This window comes from Rhinatrema bivittatum, chromosome 1 (genome assembly GCF_901001135.1).
Source record: "Rhinatrema bivittatum chromosome 1, aRhiBiv1.1, whole genome shotgun sequence".
Classification (NCBI taxonomy): domain Eukaryota; kingdom Metazoa; phylum Chordata; class Amphibia; order Gymnophiona; family Rhinatrematidae; genus Rhinatrema; species Rhinatrema bivittatum.
Window position 1 is genome coordinate 223918972 of NC_042615.1, and position 16004 is coordinate 223934975.

At 43.0% G+C, this 16004-nt stretch overlaps 1 protein-coding gene across 3 annotated transcripts in view; it reads right to left on the reverse strand.

Moving 5' to 3' along the window:
* The window catches only part of SH3BP2 (SH3 domain binding protein 2), a 212575-nt gene that overhangs the window by 23229 nt on the left and 173342 nt on the right, over window positions 1-16004 (reverse strand). For 2 of the 3 annotated variants that reach the window (XM_029592104.1, XM_029592083.1), the window contains exons 7-9: window positions 15443-15508; window positions 13188-13785; window positions 7213-7324 (exon numbers count right to left, since the gene is read on the reverse strand). In XM_029592104.1, the coding sequence (XP_029447964.1) occupies window positions 7213-7324; window positions 13188-13785; window positions 15443-15508 (776 nt within the window). The remainder of the gene's footprint in view (window positions 1-7212; window positions 7325-13187; window positions 13786-15442; window positions 15509-16004) is intronic. The other variant, XM_029592093.1, reaches the window with a different exon arrangement.

Below are 16004 nucleotides of genomic sequence, written 5' to 3' on the forward strand. Positions count from 1 at the left end.
AGAGGGGCTAAGTAAATGTTAAACAGTGTTGATGATAGCGAAGAGCCTTGTGGTACACCTTGTAGCAGATTTCTTGGTTTAGATATTTGGGATCCCAACTTGACACTGTATGTCCTGTCTTTCAGAAAAGATTGGATCCAGTTTAATGCAGTGCCAGTGATGCCGATTTGAGAGAGGAGGGCTAGAAGGATATTATGATTGACCGTGTCAAATGCCGAAGAAATATCAAGCAGGGCAAGAATGTATGAATGACCAGAATCTAGTGTTTTTAGAATAGAGTCTGAGAGGGATACTAGTAGCGTTTCAGTACTATGGTTCTTACGGAAACCGTATTGTGACGGGAATAGTAATTGGTTATCATCTAGATAGTCCATGAGTTGTTTGTTGATTACTTTTTCTATGATTTTTGATAAGAATGGGAGGTTCGAGACAGGACGATAATTGGCAGGTTCAGATGGATCCAGGTCTGGTTTTTTGAGCGTCGGCTTTATAATTGCATGTTTAAGTTGCGTAGGAAAAACACCAGTCGATATAGATTTGTTGATGATGTTGGAGATGGGAGGAGCAATCCTAGTGGGGATGGAGAGGAGTGTTTTTGTAGGCATTATATCCATAGGGTGCAATGCAGGTTTTATCTTTTTTAGAATAGCTTCAATTTCTGAAGCAGTCGTGTTTTCGAAATTGGTGAGTTAAGGTGAAGTGGTCAAGGAGCTTCTAGGTGGGAGGGATACCGGTGGAGAATGTGCAATAAAGCGTGCCATAATATTAGAGACCTTGTCATAAAAGTAGGTAGCTAGCTTCTCACATTTGTTTTTATCGTCATTTTCTGGATTGCTGTTTGAAGGTGGGGTAATAATGTTAGCAATATATTGGAATAAAGCACGCGGGTTGAACTGGAATTGATGAATTTTTGTTGTGTAGTAGTTTTTCTTGGCTTCATCTGTTGTTTTATGATACTTATGGAGTAGGGATTTGAATTTCTGTAGATGTGTTTGATCTTGATTTCTGCGCCATTTCTTTTCCAGTTTACGTAGATCGCGTTTCATCATTCTAAGGTCTGTGTTGTACCATGGTTTTTTATCTTTTTTATCAGTGCTGATTTCTTTCGTTAGTAGTGGACAGAGTCGATCAGATATGCTGCTGGTGAGTTGATGCCAAGAGGTACAAGCAGTATTGGCATCAGAGAGGTCTAATTTATGGATATCTTCTGTAATGGCTTCGATAATATCGTCTATTTGGCATTTTTTTCTGAATTCAATGGTTCTTTTCTTTGAGTGTGTTGCTTGGGGGTTGCAGTTAATGGTGCAGTGTGTGTCTACTCGGTAGTGGTCTGACCATGGTATAGGTGTGCATTGGGGGTGGTCAGGTTGTATGAGAGAATTAGTAAAAATCACGTCCAGTGTATGGCCAGCCTTGTGTGTTGTGCCTGAGACAATTTGTTTAAAACCGGTTGCATTAAGGGTCACGAGTGTGGCATCACATGCAGGTGTGAGGGGGGATCGGTCAAAATGGAGGTTAAGATCTCCAAGTATGATGGCTGGCATGTTGATATCAATGTATTTTGTAATGAATTCCGTAAGTGTTGATGGATTCTTTTCCAGTATACCAGGGGGTGCATAAATTAAGCAAATTTGCAGGCTTTTGGATTTAAAGAGACCAATTTCTATCTTATGAGGGGGGGTGGTGTTTTGTAGGGAGAGGTTGAATTTCTTTTTAGCTGCCAGGAGAAGTCCCCCTCCTTTCTTTTTAGGTCTCGGAATGGAGAACAAATCATATACATCTGATGGAAGTTGATTTATTACGGCGACGTCAGTGCTCTTGATCTAGGTCTCCGTGATTGCGCATATGTCAGGTGACTCATCGTTGAGTATGTCGTCTAAAAGATTAATCTTTTTTAGGAGTGATTGTGTGTTCAGTAGCAGTATAGAAAACGTCATTAAACCTATAATTTGAGTGAGTGGTGACGTCATTATTGGTATGAGGGTTTTGTAGTATGAATTGATATTCTTTGTTATCCTTATATTGGTGGTGAAGTTTGAGTATTTAAGAACTGGAATGTGGGAGTATATCATGATAAATGTGTTGGTCAAATGAGAGTTCAACTACTGTAGAGTGGGAAGTGAAGTGCGGTATGGTTGTGCTTAATAATGGAGCTGTTTGAATGTTGAGAGTCGGGTATTTGTTGTCTGAGGTTGTTTGAATGTTGTTGTGGTAGATGTCTGGGTTGCTGTCAGAGGTTGTTGTCTGTGGTTGCTTGAATGCAGAGTGCTGAGTGGTCGTTGTTTTGAGGTTGCTTGAATGTAGAGAGCTGAGTGGTCGTTGTTTTGAGGTTGCTTGAATGTAGAGAGCTGAGTGGTCGTTGTTTTGAGGTTGCTTGAAAGCAGAGTGCTGAGTGGTCGTTGTTTTGAGGTTGCCTGAAAGCAGAGTTGTTGTTGTTTGTGGATGCTTAGTTTTGAGTGGTAGTTGTTTGCAGTTTGTTGAGTTGTTTGAGAGGTAGTTGTTTAAGGTTGGTTGCATGCAGAGTGTGGAATGGTCGTTGTCTGCGGTTGCTTAATCTCTGAGTGTTGTCAGATATTCTGTACGCTGGTAAGACTCTAAAAAGGTGCACACGAAGGGGTACACAAAGGGGCAGGCCCCTTTGTCGCGCTCCTTTGGCGCGCGACGCTCGGCACGCGGCGCCTGGCTGGATAGCGATTTAAAGCCCCTCAAGGGCTGGCTCCTATTGGAGGAGCTGGATCGGTGGGCGGGGCTCTCGTTTTTGGCGCGGCACGGTTTTATTTTAGGTTCAAGAAGGCTGTGCTTACTCTTTCCGCCGCGTTTGTCGTCGCCGGGTCTCCCCGAGGGGGGAGAGAGAAGCCCTGGCCTTCCCCCGGCGGGGCTCGGCGCCGACAGCCTAGCCCATCTGATCAGTTCTCACAGTGAAATGGAAATGGTGATAATACTGTACACTGTGCAATTTTAAATGAGAAGTCTTGAGGTGGATTTCATTGGAAAATTTAAACTATGTTCAGCTGCAATTGTTTTGTGGAGGCCAAAAATGTAAAAAGTGTAGCTGCTTGCTAATTGTAGCTCGGCATTCGTAGGAAATGTATGCTAGACACCAGTTTTGTACAAATTAAATTATTTAATTTTAAAAAACCTAGCCATAATTACATGAGGCCTTCCCTCAGGAAAGAATGGATTCAACCTCCATTAATTATTGAAGCCTGTCCAATAACACTTTCAGGCCGATTCAGTACAGGTGCGCTCGGCCGAGTGCACCGTTTAGCACCTGTTTGGCTGCGCGTTTTTGACGCATGTCTATTACCCCTTATACTGTAAGGGGTAATAGCGCCTTGAAAACACGTGGCCAAACTCGCAAAAACTAATATCGCTCATCACATGCAAATGCATGTTGATAAGCCTATTAGATATTAAGTCGGAAGCCCCAAAAAAACCCCAAAACCCCAAAATCTTCTTGAAAAAAAAAAAAAAAAGCCTGCCAGTCAGCGGGTTCGAAAACCGACACTGGTAAAATTAAGTGTCTGTTGTCAGACCCACTGATAGCCGCCACTTCCGCTAGTAAGGAGGCGCAACGGACGCGCTATTGTCCCTAGCACCTCCTTATTAGAGCGGACCCGAATTTAAATAGAGAATTACGCGCCATGGGGAGATGCCTGGGCGCGCGTCGGGAGAGCGGTCGCTCAACATGGAGTGCCGGCTCTCCCGCACTTTATATTGAATCGGCCTGTTTGTGAGTCCAGCAGTTAGAACTAACAGGTCCTTTGGTGTTGCACCCTACACTGCTCTTTGGCTGTCTACTAGGGCTAGTCATAATGCTATGAGTACAGCTCTAGACTGACCTTTGAGGGAGTGAGCACTGCACTTTATGAAAGATCTAATAAAACGCCTTGAGGTGAAATCTTTACATTTTGTATCTGCATTTGTAATTATATTGAGGACACGTGTATCAAATACAACTGGATAATTTTGTAACTGGTCCCTTTATGATGCTTTCTAAAAGAAAGAAAATATTTAAAGAGTGTGGGGGGTGGGGGGGGAAGACAAGAACAACGTGAACATTTTTGGATAGAAGATTTTTCCACCCAGGAAAAAGATCTAGGCATCATAGTGGATATTATTTTAAAATCGTCGGCTCAGTGTGCTGCAGCAGTCAAAAAAGCAAATAGAATATTCGGAATTATTAGGAAGGGAATGGTTAATAGAACGGAAAATGTCATAATGCCTCTGTATCACTCCATGGTGAGACCGCACCTTGAATACTGTGTACAATTCTGGTCGCCGCATCTCAAAAAAGATATAGTTGCGATGGAGAAGGTACAGAGAAGGGCAACCAAAATGATAAAGGGGATGGAACAGCTCCCCTATGAGGAAAGGCTGAAGAGGTTAGGGCTGTTCAGCTTGGAAAAGAGATGACTGAGGGGGGATATGATAGAGGTCTTTAAGATCATGAGAGGTCTTGAACGAGTAGATGTGACTCGGTTATTTACACTTTCGAATAATAGAAGGACTAGGGGGCATTCCATGAAGTTAGCAAGTAGCACATTTAAGACTAATCGGAGAAAATTCTTTTTCACTCAACGCACAATAAAGCTCTGGAATTTGTTGCCAGAGGATGTGGTTAGTGCAGTTAGTGTAGCTGGGTTCAAAAAAGGTTTGGATAAGTTCTTGGAGGAGAAGTCCATTAATGGCTATTAATCAATTATCTTAGGGAATAGCCACTGCTATTAATTGCATCAGTAGCATGGGTTCTCTTAGTGTTTGGGTAATTGCCAGGTTCTTGTGGCCTGGTTTTGGCCTCTGTTGGAAACAGGATGCTGGGCTTGATGGACCCTTGGTCTGACCCAGCATGGCAACTTCTTATGTTCTTTCTACAAAAGTAGGATTCATTAAAGGCTTTTCCCACTGCTCCAGAGTGTGACAAAGGTCTTAGTGAATCAGCCCCTTAGGGGCAGATTTTCAAAGGGTTTTGCGCGTAAGATACGCGCCTAACCCCAGAAAAGCTGCTTCTTCCACCCCCTGCGCACGCCGAGCCTATCTTGCATAGGCTCGGCGGTGCGCGCAAGCCCCGGGACGTGCGTAAGTCCCGGGGCTTTCCTGGGGGGGCGTGTTGCAGCCTGTGCGTCATTGGGGAGGCGTTCCAGGGGCAGGGCCATGGGCATGGTTCCGGCCCAGGGGCGTGACCGCGGCCTCCGGACCAGCCCCCGGATCAGAATATGGCGAGCCAGCAGCTGGCCAGCGCGCGCAAGTTACGCCTGCCTTGGGCAGGCGTAACTTGTAAAATAAAGGTGGCGGGGGGCAATTAGTTAGGGCTGGGGGAGGCCAGAGGATGGCTGCGCGGCTCGGTGCACGCAGGCTGCCGATTTTGCACAGCCTTGCACGTGCCGACCCTGTATTTTATAAGTTGCACGCGGCAGCGCACGCATGTTATAAAATCGGGAGTAGATTTGTTCGCACTGGGTTGCGTGAACAAATCTACTCTCGTACGCACCTTTTAAAATCTCCCCCTCTATGTATTACTTTGGCAAGACGTATTAGCATGTCAATGTTGCCCATAAGTGTCTTAAATCTGAGATGGCAAATGCAATTTAAAACATTCTCTGGTCAAGGTTTTCTTTTTTAAACTGAAATTTTCTTGGATCAAGTTCCCTCTAACAAGGTTTATTTTCGACTAGTGTCTCGCCCTATTTCATGACAAGCTCAATCTGCTCAGGTTTCAACAGAGTTTTAATATGATGAATTTCTTAGAAAACTCAGGATTGGAAGTTATTGAACATGCAATTTTCGTAGATTCTTTCATTATGGAGCAAGATCTTAGCAGGATTATGAAACTGTATTTTAGGGATCTGAATTCCCTTTTTCGTGGGCAAGCTATTAGAATGTTTCCTGATTTAGCAGGAGGCTGTTGCTCTGGGGGGTTTCCTTCATGCTGTGCTATCCATGTAATGATTTATTTATTTATTTTTACCTGAACAATTGAAAGCTTTTCTAGATTCCAGAGGTCACTGATAAGTTTCTGAGGTCCCCGATTAAGTCTCTTCTGATTTAGAATATGTGGTGGTTCCATCTTGCTTTGCCATTTCTTTTTGTTTACTTCTCTTATCTCCTTGAATTTTCCTGCTTCCCTTTATGGATTTTCATCCAAAATTTTGGGATAATACCTTTCTGTATTTTTTCATAATATAATTTTATTACTTTCTGGATCCCTATGTGTTTTCCTATATATAAATGAGTGTTAATAATAGGGGCTCAATATTCAAAGCAAATTCAGGACTATTTAGCCAGATAAGTCGAATTTATATGGTTAAGTAGCAGCCGTTGCTTAGCTGCATAAGTCCTCTAGTTATACTTTTCATCCATTATAATGATTACAAATCTTTAGTGATGTCAATTTTACTATGATTACCTCAGAATGTTTCTGTAACAGCACCCCCCTAAACCCCCCCACCTGTGAAAAATAGCACAAGTGCGAAAATTTATCTTGCCTTGTAGAAATTGCCTATGCGATGCGGGAGCAGGGTAATTAACCTAACCATGCCCCTTTTATCTCGGGCGCTATTTCTGCTATATTTATAGCATTTTGATAAATCTAGGCCTATGTTTGTCCTGCCATACAGCAGGTCTAACTTAGGCCTGGATTCATCATTTTTTTGCAGAATGATGAATCCTGCGAAAACAGGGGGCGGGCCTTCGCACCATGGCGGTGCGCCGGCTGCCGGCTTTTCGCACCGAATATCGCCACCGCCGACTCTGCCCCTCCCCACCCCGTCTCATCCCCTCCCCCTAATTTGCATGATATCGCATACGAAAAGGCCCTTTTTGCATGCGATAAGCCTTTAGAAAATAACCCCGTTAGCCGGTTATAACTTATATGGCTAAGTACGAATATACATGCCTTTTCTTCAGCAACATAGTCGTGCTGTGGAATATACCGTGAAATTTAGCCAGATAAGTTGTATCCAGCCAAGTTGCTTAAATGGCTTGCTTTCAATGTTGGGCCCTTCCTAATAAATATAAAGTTAAAAAAAAACAAAACAAAAACCCCCCCCTGAAATTTTTGTTTAAAATAATAAAAAAACCCCCAACCCTAAATAATCCAGTAATCTATATGCGAAAAGCATCCAGCAAGGACTGGTTAGGTTTAAGCAATTCTGAGCATTTCCAGGAAGCCCCGCACCCCCCCCCTTTGCTCACTGTTGAGTGGATTCTTACTTTTTCATAGTCTTCATCATCATCGTCATCTGTCTCTCCATGAGTGCGCACAGGAACAGTCGGCTTCTCAAAGGAAAACCCTCGAAAACTCTGCCCATCCGGTGGCGACCTCCTGGGAGAAACAAAAGAAACCTGAAAAAAAAGACAATTTCCAGAGAAGGAGCATGTTCAGGAGCTTGTCGACATGGACCCCCCCTTCTTTACCCCTTCTGCTGCTTGAGGCAGAACAAGGAGATGGACTGGAGATATTAAGTAACCTTAGGCTTCAAAGAAAGTATAGTAAATATTTTCTTTTCTCCACTGCTCGTCCCTAAACAAGGAAGGTTAAAGGAGAACTGGATTGTATACACATTCCTTTACCGTGCACCACTTCACTATGGAAATGGCTTCAGTTAAATTAAATTTGAAGGCCATGTATTCTTGAAAGAAGAACGTGACCTGCATCTTGAAAAAAAACATTTTTTCTTGAAAGAGGGAATTTCTCCATTTTACAAAAGTAAATATCCTTCCTTTCAGGGTTTCACCCCAATTTGTCACCTTGTAAAATTCTCTACCTTTCCAATGCACTCTTGTCTGTGCGCGCTCAAGATCTTAAATCTTTCTGTCAGCAGCACTTAAGAGCTCTCCGCAGCCATTGTTCTGTCCCCTCTACTCAGCATAGACTTCGCCGCCCTCCCATCCCAGCAATAGGCCTCGCCTCACCTCACCTCGCCTATTCTTCCGCCGGGGCTCGCGCAGTTGGCGCAGCCCATTCGGGGCAAGAGCCCGTTCACCCCCGAGGGTGAGCCGCGCAGAACAGAGCAATCTCTCAGCGAACGGAAAGGAAAGGAAATTAAAAAGAAATATCCCCGAGACTATTGAAGAGAGCAGGAAACAGCGGTGAGTCTCGCCGCGCCCCACACTACCTCAGCCGGCCTATCAGGAGCCGACTGAGGCCCTTTAAATCTGCTGCGACGCTGATGGCGTCATGCACCCGAAGGAGCGCGACCTAAGGGGCCTGCTCCTTAGTGCGCCCCTTTGTGAGCCCCCAAGACTGAAACCTCCTTGCCGGCCACCACTCCCTTACAACAACTCCTCCGAACCTTCACCCAGCATTCTCCAGCCTCCATCTTGTCATTCGGCCCCACCTAGCCTCGGCCAGCATTCATCCAGCAGTCCTCCACTCAGCGCCGCACTCATCCAGCACTCGCCATTCAACACTCTCCAACATCTACCATCATCAACCCACTCCTAGCTTTCTTCCAGCATTCTTCCAACACTCATCCAGCCATGGCCAACACATACAAGCACCCCCATTTTCCCAGCATCTGCCAGACCAACTAATTCTCAATGTTCCCAAGCAACCCACAACATGCTCAACCCACGCTTCATCAGAAGGACACGCTCCCAATACCCAACCTGCTCCTAATGTTCCACCACCAGAATCTCACCGCTCCAGCTCAGACTCCAATCAACCACATCAGACAAAATTCTTTCAACTCTTTCTAACAACTCTCTATACACAAGCAATTCCCAGCTCCTTCATCCAATCACCAACAATCATCTGTAAGACCAACTCAAAACAGGAGACTCAAAGACCACTTTCTTCAGCTCATACACACAACAACCCTCCTTTTCTGCACAATCCATGGAGGCATTATGCAAACCTACCCCATCCCTATCATTCATCATCACCACACTCACCACTCGAGGCTTTTACAATGAACCCTGAGCCATACTAAGAGATCACTCATCCCAATCATGATTTCACCCCTCACCCAGCTATTAGGACTCACGATATTCACTCTAACACTCTTCAACGCTCAGTCCCTTACAAAGAAAACCCACATCCTCAATGACTATCTGCTGGATTCCAAACCAGACGTCTGTGCCATCACAGAAACCTGGTTAAAAAGCTCTGACACTCCCCTGATAAACCAACTACCGATACACCTCTACGACTTCTTTTCAATCCCAAGACACAAAAAAAGAGGAGGCGGGCTTCTCCTAGCCACCAAGAAAGAACTCCATCTCAACCAGCAACCAATCAAGTCCTCCTCAAAAAAACTGGAACTAGGTCTGTTCAAGTCAAAACATATTCAAATTCTTCTAGTTTGCGCTCCACCAGGATTACTTGACACAGATGCATCCCCTCTCATAGAAACCATTGCCAAACACATCAACACAGACTCACCGGCCATGATATTGGGGGACTTCAATCTACATGTTGACACCTTGCCGCTCTCTCCCAACTGTGAAACCTTCCTCTCCACACTCAGGGCTATGGGCTTTGAACAAATCATCAATAAACCAACCCACAAAGCAGGACACATGCTCGACCTCATCTTCATAAACTCAAACCTGTCATACAACAACATCCCAGACTGCACCCCTGTCCCCTGGTCTGACCACTCCCTGATATCAACAACCCTCACGACTCAATTAAACCCTTTTAAGCTTCAACCACACTCTACCATCCACTTCCGGAAACCATGTGCCTCCGACACTCTTAGTGAATATCTATCCAAGGAACTCCCTAACCTGGATATCTCCAACCCCGACTCAGCCCTTCTTTCCTGGAGCAGTATCACGGAGTCAATAGCCAATAAACTCTGCCCTAAAACGACGAAAATCATCAATTGGTCACAAAAAAGGAAACAAGCCTGGTTCTCCCCAGAACTTAAACAGATGAAGCTAGACCTCAGACACAAGGAAGGCACATGGCGTAAGAACCCCAACATCACAACACTATCCGATTATAAATGCACCCTCCATCTCTACAAGATCTCTCTTCTACAGACAAAAAAAGATTTTTATGCCAGCAGAATCCACGATATGCAATATGATGCCAGGGCTCTGTTCTCCTACGTATCCCAACTCACAAAACCCTCTGCCCCAACCATCCCAGACGAACAGGCTCAATCCAAAGCTAATGAACTAGCACTCTTCTTTCAGAATAAAATTACAAACACACTAGCACTTCTCCCCACCAACCCAATACCCCCTGCCCTAAACCCCAACTCTATCCCTTACCTTGGAGCCTCCCTCGACTCCTTCGAGCCCACTACCCCCTTGGAGATCGAATCCACCCTCAAGAAATTGAAACCTTCCAGCCATCCAACGGAGCACATTCCAACTAAACTGCTGCTCCTCATCCCGAGCACTATCTCCAGATCACTGGCTAACATCATAAACTGCTCCCTAGCTCATGGAATCTACCCGGATGAGCTAAAAACGGCGTCCCTCAAACCCCTCTTGAAGAAACCCAACCTGGACACAAAAGAACTCTCCAATTTCAGACCTATATCCAACCTCCCTTTTCTAGCGAAGCTCACAGAGAAAGCAGTGAACACACAACTCTCAGACTACCTTGAGGAACATAAAATACTATACCCTTCCCAGTACGGCTTCCGTAAATCATCCAGTACAGAAACCCTTCTCATCTCTCTATCAGACCACATCCTTATGGGCCTAGACAAAGGGCTTTCTTACCTACTTGTCCTCCTAGATATCTCTGCGGCTTTCGATACCGTGAACCATGCCATCCTTCTAAACCGTCTCTCAGACATCGGATTATCTGGACTCCTTCCTCAACAACAGAAGCTGCAAGGTCAGAGTCAATAACAAAGAATCCCCAAGTTTCAAGTCAACGCTAGGCGTCCCCCAAGGCTCTTCTTTATCTCCCACCCTCTTCAATATCTACTTACTGCCCCTCTGTCAACTGCTCACAAACCTAAATTTAATATACTACCTCTATGCAGATGATGTGCAGATCTTGATCCCCATAAAAGAATCTCTCCCAAAAACGCTTACCTACTGGGAAAATTGCCTTAAGTCCATCAACCGCCTCCTCACCAGCCTGAACCTGGTTCTCAATGCAGCCAAGACAGAAATCCTTCTTATCTCCCCTGACCACTCGGCCAACACCGATCAAACAGTCCCTGACTCACAGATATCTCAAGCAAGAGATTTAGGAGTAATCCTAGATAATCATCTGAATTTAAAGAAATCAATCAACAATATCACTAAGGACTGTTTCTATAAGCTTCAAGTTCTGAAAAGACTCAAACCCATTCTTCACTTCCAGGACTACAGAACTGTCCTTCAGTCAACGTTATTCTCTAAAACTGACTACTGTAATGCTTTACTCTTGGGGCTCCCCATCTCCGCCACCAAACCACTACAGATGCTTCAGAACACAGCAGCCAGAATCTTAACCAACACCAACCGGCAAGCTCATATCACCCCCATTCTCCGAAACCTGCACTGGCTGCCAATAAAATACAGAATCCTACATAAAGCACTCACTATAATCCACAAAACCATCCACAATCAGCTCACACTAGGCCTTCAGATCCCTTTCAAACTCTACTCATCCGCAAGACCCATCAGAGAAGCATATAAAGGAACTCTACTAGTCTCACCAACTAAATCCACCCGCCTAACTTCCACCAAAGAACGTGCATTCTCCACAGCGGGCCCAGTCCTTTGGAACAAATTGCCAACTGACCTAAGACTGGAACCCTGCCTTCTTACCTTCCGAAGAAAACTTAAGACTTGGCTTTTCCTCCAAGCCTCCCCTAATGTCTAAAGTATCAATCCAGACTCAGCCCAACTAGTCCCAGTATTCTTCATATGTATTTTACCTCTAGTTAATTTTTGTCTTTCTACTTCCTGGCTACTCTAGCCCCCAAGTTCAATCTCCTTGTTATATGTAACTTTGCTTCGGCTCTCTTGTTTAGGGATTAATTAGTTAATCCCTAAGTTCCATGTAAACTGGTCTGATATGAATCCCCTCATGAAGACCGGTATAGAAATATGTTAAATAAAATAAATAGACCTCCCTCTATTATTCCTACTGATCAGTCCTCGAGGCCCCCAAATTGGTCTAGTTTTCAGGGCATCCCCCCATAGGGCCTCTTCTGTTCGAAAGCACAATTTTAACTCTCTACTTTTTTTTAAAATGCTAAATTACATCTTTCAAAAAACACAAACTTCTAAACCAGGTTGGTAGGGCATCAAGAAGAGTCCGAAGATAGCATGTAAGGAAAATGTCATGCAATCCTATGATTACATTACCCATAAACAGTGGGATAAGTGAAATAACATGGATTTCAATATCTACATAGCAAATGACAGCAGATAAAGACCAAAATGGTCCATCTAGTCTGCCCAGCAAGATGTTTAGGGTTGTAAATGTCATTCTCTACATATTGTCCCCTTGCCTTCTTGTTCAGGGTTGTAACTGCCACTCTTTGCAGGTTACTTTCTCATCTTTTTGTTTACTGTTGTAGCTGCCACTGTGTGCAGGTTACAGGAAAATTTCCACAGGTTATGCCATCCATCCATCCATCCTGCTAGCATTTATATATTTTTCCTCATTTGTTCACTCCTTCATTAGCCTAATGTCCATCTATTTATTCTCATCCATCCTATGCCCAGAATTTATAAATCTGTCCAAATCTTGTTCATTCATCCATCATCTCCCATCATCCAGTTGCCTCTCCATGATCACATGATCTAATTAGTAAAATCAATATTCTGCTTTTATGCACAATAAATAATTATTTAAATGCCATTTTATAGTCATTTTTTGCTTTGTAGATATGCTGTAAAATTGATAAACCTATTTACCCTCAGGCTGCCACAGAAAACAGGAAGCTTTATACTTCTAATACACACATGTACATAGATACATGTATGCACACTGGGGTAGATTTTCAGACCTACGCGCTACCCGACATGCACACATGGACGCCCGATTTTATAACATGTGCGCGCAAGATATCAGAAGATATGCACTTGCAAGATATCATCAGAAGATAGTTCATATTACTTAACAAAAATATTGAGCTAGCATAGCTCTCTGCTAAAAAGACATTCTGCGTTTCCATACCAGATCTCAAGAATTTTCAAACACATTATTTGTAGTGGTACCTATGGTGTTACTGATATCTGATAAAACAACAAGGAGGGGTAATATTTTCTAAACATACTGTAACTGGGGAGCCGGAAGTGTCTCCATGCTGGATATCTTGGGCGAGATTGCTGGCTTAGGTGATGGTTTGGGCAACACTTGAGGCTTGAACAGTCCAGGTTTGGCATGCTTGGCTGGCAAAACAGCAACTCCTGGTTGTTTAGGGCTGTTTAGTATTTTGGGCTTGCTGGATGGCACTGGAGGTGGTCCATGGGCACAAACATTCATCCTCTCTGAAAGTTCTTTACATATGGGATTTAACGTCTCTGGTGACATGAATGTCCTCTTGGTTTCCCTTTTAGCAGAAGCAACTGTCCTAGGATAGGAAGGGGGAGGCACGGGAGGTGGTTCACTGCTTCGGCTTACTGGAAGCACTGGTAGAGGTTTCTTTGCTTTAGGTTGCACTTTAGTGAAAATGTCTTGTCTTGTCAGCTTTTCAAGGTCTTCATGTTTTATCTCAGGCAAGCTGCGCTTTGGAGGAGGTAGAGGTGGCTGGGGCCTGGCAGATATGCCTGGGAAAGTGTGTGCCTTGGCAGCCCCAGGGTGTGCACCTTTATCTGTAACAGGCACTGGTGGAGGTGGGTAAGTTGGTGGATGGACCATGGTGTTAAGGGAATCTGTAGAGAAAACAACACACAACAAAACAAACAATGAATTATGTACTTGTACTCCTCAAGAAGTACACTCTTTCTAGGGACTTCCTTTGTTCCTTATTGGGGAAAAAAATCCTTAAAAAGTAATACCTAACAATTGATGTATATCCCCATTAAGAAATCTAAAATATACTACCCATTCATGCATGTTTTTTGTGAAGACAGAAAAGACTAGTTGCTTTTTTTTTTTCCCTAATGGTCCCAAAGAAGGTACAGTCAACTGGACAATTATCTTTGAGCTCAAAAATTCACTTTATTTCATATATATATTAGGCACTGCTTATTTTTATATTTATTGCTATGTTAAATAGTTATACTTCTTATATAAAATATTATATTTCTTTATTTATTACCAGTTAAAATATTATTACTTTATTTAGCACTATGTTAAATTGTCAACCAGTTATACTGTTCCATATGTTATACGGTTCCATGTAAAGCTCCTCTCTTTGTTGAGCAGTTCTTCGTTGTATGTAAACCGGAGTGATTTGTAGTCCCTACAAGAACTTCGGTATATAAAAATTAAAAATAAATAAATAAATAAGAAAAACATTCTTTTCACATTTTGCCTCCAAGACAAAAATATAGGGAGACCTATGATTTCAAAGTTCATCCTACTGATACCTACTTATATCAGAGTCCCCTAAAAATGCACATTTAAAATTTAAAAATAAATTTTGACTATTTTAAAATATTTCAAACACTTAAAGAAATCTAATTTTGTTTTAATTTCTTGGACTCTTTCTATGTTATAACTGTTACATTACTTCTCTCTGAGAGAAAGATTTTTACACCACTAAGTTTACATGAGACCAAGGGATATTAACAGCCAGTACTGAGTGGCTCATTTCAAGAAATCCGATCTAAAGCAAATCCTTCAAATAAAAACAGTGTTGCCCTTGTTAATTCTATGTACTAGAGAAATCCTTTAACAGAAAAACACTTACTGGTGAATTTTAAAAGCCCTGCGCGGACCAAAACCGGGAGTTACGTGAGTATCTTGGACCAGCATGCGCCAAGTGGATTTTAAAAGCTGCTCGAGTACGCGCAAAATCTCCCTCTATGCGCATGAATACGTTTTTCCGTAAAAGGGGTGGGGGCATGGTATGGGCGGGGAATTGGGGTTCCTGGATTTTTGAATGAATCCAGCGCATAAATACTTACGCGCACAAATGCGCGTGGGGGTCCCCTATTGCATAACTTTACTTCTGCTATAGACGGTGTGTAAGTAGTAAAATTTTAAAAATCTAGGATAATCAGTGGGGTTTTAAGGGTCGGGGCTAACAGGATTAAAGGGGGTCTATTTAACTAGGGGGGTTAGGAAGTCCTATCCCTTACCCAGGTGAACTGGGAACGAACTGTGAAAATGGCCAATTGCATCAGCGCACATGCCTTATAAAATTCTCCCACTTACCCGCTAGAGGTAGCATTTGCATGCACACGCACCCATCCATTATAAAATTGTGTGCACATGTATGTGCCTTCAGCCTATTTTATAATATGCACGTATATATGAGCGTAAGTTATAAAATGTCCGCATCCTTTTACACGAGCCAGCATATGCACCCACACGCTGGTCTTAAAATTCACTTTTATGGTATCCTCAATTCATATAAATTACCTTCTTTACCATCTGGTTCCAAATATTCACCTTCTTCTTCGTCGTCATCCTCTTCTTGTATATCTGCTAACAGACAGAACAGCTCATAAATATTAGATATTCTTAAGTACTATAAACAGGGAATTAAAAAAAAAAAATTTCATTTAAAAACAATTCACAAGTTGGTTCTATTATTTTTTTCTAACTGGAAATGGTTCTCCATGGGAAAAAAGTGAAAAAAAACTAAAGAGAATGAAATAACTTTTTCTGGTGCAGTGTCAACTACGCCATACTGTATCAAAACGTCTGCTTTAATTGGGAATTGAGCGCACAAGGTAAATGAGGACATTCAGCAAATAAACATTTCTTATAACCAAATGCATCTCTTAGTGGGGCACAAGGCAGGATCCACAACATTACTCCAGGAGCAACCAGTTGTACTGTATTCTTAACCTTCTGCTGTATTGTTACTATCTCTCTAGTGACCCTGAATCAATAGACTATAAACACGCATCTCAACCAATGATCATTTCATGTGGTGTTCTGCATAGGTCTGTCATTTTCCTTGCAAACATATGAATTC